Source organism: Leptonychotes weddellii, chromosome X (genome assembly GCF_054177405.1).
Source record: "Leptonychotes weddellii isolate Sample4059 chromosome X, ASM5417740v2, whole genome shotgun sequence".
In the NCBI taxonomy this organism is placed as follows: domain Eukaryota; kingdom Metazoa; phylum Chordata; class Mammalia; order Carnivora; family Phocidae; genus Leptonychotes; species Leptonychotes weddellii.
The window spans coordinates 14,171,812-14,177,938 of NC_138385.1; the positions used below are offsets into that span (position 1 = coordinate 14,171,812).

At 41.9% G+C, this 6,127-nt stretch overlaps 1 protein-coding gene across 6 annotated transcripts in view; it reads right to left on the reverse strand.

Moving 5' to 3' along the window:
- PABIR3 (PABIR family member 3) overlaps positions 1-1,630 on the reverse strand; it is a 62,653-nt gene extending 61,023 nt beyond the window's left edge. The window contains exons 1-2 of one of the 6 annotated variants that reach the window (XM_081808222.1): positions 1,456-1,630; positions 964-1,150 (exon numbers count right to left, since the gene is read on the reverse strand). In XM_081808222.1, the coding sequence (XP_081664348.1) occupies positions 964-1,070 (107 nt within the window). In that variant the 5' untranslated portion in view covers positions 1,071-1,150; positions 1,456-1,630. Of the gene's footprint in view, positions 1-713; positions 854-963; positions 1,151-1,231; positions 1,435-1,455 lie in introns of those variants that run through there. The other 5 variants (XM_081808223.1, XM_081808219.1, XM_081808221.1 and 2 more) reach the window with 5 other exon arrangements.
- Between the last annotated feature and the right edge of the window lie 4,497 nt (positions 1,631-6,127).

Consider the following 6,127-nt stretch of genomic DNA (forward strand, 5'->3'; position numbering starts at 1 on the left):
GAGTTCACTTCTAACAGTTGTGATTTATAACTATCAATTAGAATGATGCTAGGAAAAGGGAGGAGCAAAATTACTAACACAGGGAGTGAATGCATTTTTCACACATTTTCACAATACTGATAAAACTTTATGACACTGGGATGTGAGATCCAAGATCTTACTTTCAAATTCTATTTTAAGAAATTATAAGCATGTGTCATGCCAGACTTTTGGATATGTGCAGGAAATAGTGAACCATCAGTTAGGACAGTGTTTTTAAATCTTATGCTTTTCATTATCAGCCCTCTAAGGAACTGTTTTTGACATTTCCCCCCCACCAATTACTCCCTCTTGAAAATTCTCACGAAATTGTTGTATTTATAGCTGTGGCTTATACATAAAAAGAGCAAGATTTTTTTCACACACCCCCAAGAACCAAGTTTGGGGCAGTACTGGCCATTGAGAATGCAAAATTTAGGAGATCAAGTTTCTGTGGTACCTAACAAACTTTTTGTTCAAATAAAAACTAGGTGTAAAAAAGGCCCAAGGTTTTTCGCTTGGCAACCATTTCCATTTGCTAGAGGTGAAGGTCAGAGGTGACAAAGCAGCTGAGAGAATGACAGAAAATTACAGTCATCACAGAAGATCTGGAGGTGAGGGTGGGGAATGCTCAGTTTCTTCAAAGGAGTGGGTAAGAGGTGGGGTGAAGTTAAAAAAAAAGTCGTGCTCCACACCAATAGGTTGCTGCTTTTGGGTCCTGGTGGACGGTCAGAAGAGGACGTCCAGGTTCACATGTGTGTCAACCTCAGGGTAGGTGTTCACTCTCCCTCCGGCCTGCCCATCCCACTCCCCACAAGGCTGAGGGTGAGATCTCCGGACAGCAGGAACAAGGGAGATACCTGTAGAACCTCGATGGAGAGAGTCATGGGAATGCTATGGAAGTCACTTTCCCCACCTCCTGCCACCCACCCCCTGCTTGCTCACCCAAGCCCATTGATCAAAGGGGCGCTGCTGGATCTTCTCAGCATGTCATCTGTGGTAGTTGAACTCGGCAGCAGCTCCGAGTCTAGTTCCATTTTCTCTTGTGCCATGTCCACGTCGAGGAAGAAACCACTGCTTGGTTCCAAGTTCTCAAGGTTTTCTGGCTCCCATTCACATAAGGACAAGTCACCTGGGTGAGAAGATGCAGGCAGAGAGGAAAAGGGGGAAAAGAGAAGAAAGGAGGAACCTCTTAGACGAGTGAGGTGCTCACCTTTGCAGCCCTACCATCCCTAATACCAGTGGGCACAAAGTCGGGCAGGACTGGCTCCGAACCTCCTATCCCCCAACCTCGGGGTCCCTAACGCTGAGATCTTCCACCTCCAAGTCTATAATGAAAAGGAGGAATTTATCTTAGTCACCCCGTGAATCGTTCTTAATTTCTCTCAGCAAAGGAAACCCCAGGTAAGCCTTTCCGGCCAAAACAAAAACTACAACCTGTCGCCTTCGCGAATCCGTCGGGTGCCGCCCCGCTGCACCTGCGCCCCGTGCCCTGCCCGCTGACGCATGCTTATTACGCAAACAATGAGAGTCAATGGGGGCGTCTTTGTCAGGCTTGCCTGGGGCGCACGCGCAGTCTTAGGAACCGACTTTTTACCGCAAGCCGGGTCCTCTCTTTATTTCTCGTGGAGGTTGACGGTGGTTGTTCCTCTGCTTCTATGTGAACCCAGGGATCGTTTTTCACTGACCGTTATTTAGGGAAGAAAGGGTGGGGAGGAGTAAGCTGTATGGGAGCGCCGTCCTTTCTGTGCTATGTCTAATACTCAATTTTCTCTGGTTTGAGTAGCCCATTATCCCCGTATAACTGAGGCCAATAAGCTTGTTAACTCCCATGACGAATTTTTCCATCCTGTTATAGCCAACACTACACAATTGTAATTTAAAAAACGCTATACGTCAAAAAAAAAAAAAAAAAAAGCTATACCTCGGGGGCGGGGGGGAGCGGAAACCAACCCAAGACCTGCAACCTGCCGCTGAAGTGGCCTTGTAGGGCGCTAACTCAGTTGAACCAATTGTGCGGACGAATCATTGTTTTCCATGTGATCTCATTGTTTGTTTTTTAACCATAATCGTAAGTGTATTTTTACACTAAATAAAATTTAACTTCTTAAAGCTATTCATCTAAGAAAATGATTTGAGTTAGAGAAGCTTATTTACTTAAAACAAATCTCAGAATTTAGTATCCATCCAGATCAGGGTTTCCATTTACTAATGCTGTCATGGCTCAAACATTATAAGAATTGCTCTTTTAGAATTTTTCACCACCAGTTAATGAGCCACATTGAGTACTGAAATCTTACCTCCACACTAACAATTTTGTAAAACCATACCTTTTAAAAAGGAGCCATATAGAGGACTGGCAGAGAAGGCAAGTGAAACTACTGAAATTAGAGTTATTAATTAAAATAATCATTACGTGGTATAACACCTTACAGTTTAAAAAAATGTCTTCACATATTTATCTCAATTGGTTCAATCATGAACCCTGCTCAGCTAATCAGTGGTGAACTTAAAATAATGGGATTATCTTGAAAGAGTTCATGACAAGTTATGACATGAATGATCATAATCATTCTTCATTCATTCTGAGAATAGAATAAGAAAAGCTTAATTATATTAGGCAGAATTGAGTTATCTAAATCCCAGACATGAGGACGATTTGGAGTCTCCTTTCCTAATGTAAGACAGGTTAACAATAGCTACCATTTTTCATGCACTTAATTATATGCCAGGCACTGTCCTAAGCACTTTAAATATGTGATTGCATTTAATACTTACAGTAACTCTGTGAGGTAGGCACCATCACAATGCCCATTTTTCAAAGGAGGAAACTGAAGCCCAGAGGGGTTACTCAAATAACTGCTAAGTGGCAAAGCCAAGATTCCTCTGCCCTCTTATTTAAGTGAAAAGACAGATGAGGGGCCTCTGGATATTTCTCTGGATACTATTTCTATACTCATAAGCACTTTGATAAATATTTATTAAATTATTTTATGAATAAATGCAGGTTTAAATAACCTGTCATTCACAGCTATTTTGTAAGGTACGCAAGTCACTTCTATTTTACAGTTGTTAAAATTCCAGGGAGATTAATGGCACATAATTAGGTAGCAGTAGAATCTGAGCTGATACCAAGATCTCCTGAAGGCCACTGTTAAAGTTCCCAGGGTACCTGGAAGGTTTACAAAAGATGGCAGTTAAAGCTGAGTAAAGACAGGGTGAATGTAGAAGGCAGTGGTTAAATACAGAACAGGGGTCAAAGCCAAACTGAATAGCAGAAAAATGGTGGGTACACCAGAAAGTAAGTAGATCTTCCCTCCATTCTACTGCTCATTTTACTTTTCAAAGAGTTTGTTAATATTTGTGGCAAATAATAAGATTTAAAGGATATATTTTGAATGAATAGACAATCTTATCATGCCTAAGCATCACAGATCCTAATTTTTAAAAAACTAAGTACAAGAACACCAAGAAAATAGATAATAAAATGACAAGGAAATAGCAACTGAGAGACTTTCAAGAAAAGGGGTAGTAATATGAAACGACTACATGCTTGAGATGGCAGGAAGTTTTCAGCTATTATCAAAGAGGAGGAATTCTCTAAAGTGTAGCTGAATGCCAGGAACCCATAGTACATAAGCAAGTTAGAATGTCAAAAGGAACAAGTACTGGAAAAACAATTCTATATACTATAGTGGCAAACACAACATTTAAAGAAATTATTTTTACATTTTCCCCTTTCTCTTCATGCATTATTATACCAACCTAGCTGTGTGTCATGATCATCTCCTGCTGTTCCATAGCAATATGCCATGATCTTAGATTGCTAGTTTGCTTAGATCTATACCTTGCCACTTATGCTACTCGTGTTTTTGCTTTGTCCCGGTCTGCTGCCATTTGAACCAGCCTTCTTACTTATAACAGGTGTCCCACAAATATGTCATAATCAGTTGTTTAGTTTATCAGTCGTCATGGCAACTTTTAAGCAACTGGTTAACTTTTAGTTATCACAAGAGCAAGTCAAAGACAAGTTGAACTCAAGCCCACAAACCACAAATACCCCAAACCTCCCAAAAGATTTACATGAAGGGTAAAAGAAACTAGATAGGCAAGAATGATATGAATAGAATCTGGAAATAATGGCCAAAGTAGCATCCATCTTCTCACATGTCCTTGAGTTTCTCCTAATTGTTAAGCTCCTGAAAGTTAGGGATTCTTTTTTTTTTTAAGATTTTATTTATTTATTTGAGAGAGAGCACGCGCGGGAGAGCATGAGCAGGGAAGAGGGGCAGAGGGAGAGGGAGAAGCGGACTCCCCGATGAGCAGGGAACCCGATGCGATGCCGGGCTCGATTCCAGGACCCCGGGATCAGGACCTGAGCCAAAGGCAGCGGCTTAACCAACTGAGCCACCCAGGCACCCCTGAAAGTTAGGGATTCTACTAAATTTTTTAAAAAGATTTTTATTTATTTATTTGACAGAGAGAGACACAGTGAGAGAAGGAACACAAGCAGAGAGGGTGGGAGAGGGAGAAGCAGGCTCCCCGCTGAGCAGGGAGCCCGATGCGGGGCTCAATCCCAGGACCCTGGGATCATGACCTGAGCTGAAGGCAGACGCTTAACGACTGAGCCACCCAGGCGCCCCAGGGATTCTACTAAATTGTTTGACTCCTCAGAGTTAGGGACTCTGCATGTGGTCAACAGATGATTATTTACTAGCTATTGTGAACAGTAGAATGTACTATATTTTTTTGAGCAGATGAGGGGGGTTGCTGAGACCTTGAGATAAAAAGAGCTACATAAGGGCGCCTGGGTGGCTCAGTCGGTTAAGCGACTGCCTTCGGCTCAGGTCATGATCCTGGAGTCCCGGGATCGAGTCCCGCATCCGGCTCCCTGCTCGGCGGGGAGTCTGCTTCTCCCTCTGACCCTCCTCCCTCTCATGCTCTCTGTCTCTCTTGCAAATAAATAAAATCTTAAAAAAAAAAAAAAAAAAAAGAGCTACATAAATTGATCGAAACAGAGCTTGCTTTTCTAATCCAGTTGGCAGAAAAATATAGGCAGTTTAAAGGAAACTATCCAAAAACTCTTAAAAACTCTGTATTACAGCAGCAAATACTAACATTGAAGAATAAAATGATTGGGCTTGGCAAGTTTAATATGGGACAACTAAGTTGAAGAGGCAGGTAAAACTACTTTGGCTAAATTTTGAAACCAATTTCATAACTATTAAATTTCCTATATTTCTCTGTATGTTTGATTAACACAATACAATACCATCTTTATCCCAGGGTCATTCAAGTAGTGAGGATTTTTTTTTTTTTTTAAGATTTTATTTATTTGCGAGAGAGAGAATGAGAGACAGAGAGCATGAGAGGGAGGAGGGTCAGAGGGAGAAGCAGACTCCCTGCTGAGCAGGGAGCCTGATGTGGGACTCGATCCAGGGACTCCAGGATCATGACCTGAGCCGAAGGCAGTCGCTTAACCAACTGAGCCACCCAGGCGCCCTCAAGTAGTGAGGATTAAATGAGTTAATATTTCTAAAGCTCTTAGAATGGGGCCTAGCACACGGTAACTGCTATGTAGGTGTTTGTTAAATAAAATAAATTATTCCAGGCCTCACACATGCTGAATGGCTATTGTTAGGGTCTCCGTAAATCTTAGAAAGAAAAAAAAATTGGCTCTGCTACTTGTTCTTCAGGACTTTTCCTAATATCGTTGAAGCTAACAGTGCTTGTAAAATGGAGATGAGTGCTTGCCACTCGCTATATGAACTCTCATTAGATTCTCTTTATTTTTACACCATTGCTTTTGTTTTTTCATTTTTCTTTTGTCTAGTGCATCCAAATGGATTATCTGAAAAAGAAATCAGCCCCTCCAAAGACCAACAAAATCAAGGGATTTAATAAGTGGGCGGAGATCACAGAGATCAGAGCAAACAAACTGGCATTGAAAAAAACCTGGAAACCACAGGTTTCTATTTCCCATGAATATCGGCCCAAACTCCTCTGAACGAGGATGCTCCAGTGTCTCCAAACTATTGGTTCTTTTCAAAATCAGGCGCCAGGGTCCCCGGGCCAATGCCAGAGAGGAAGGCGCCGGGCCCACTGGAAA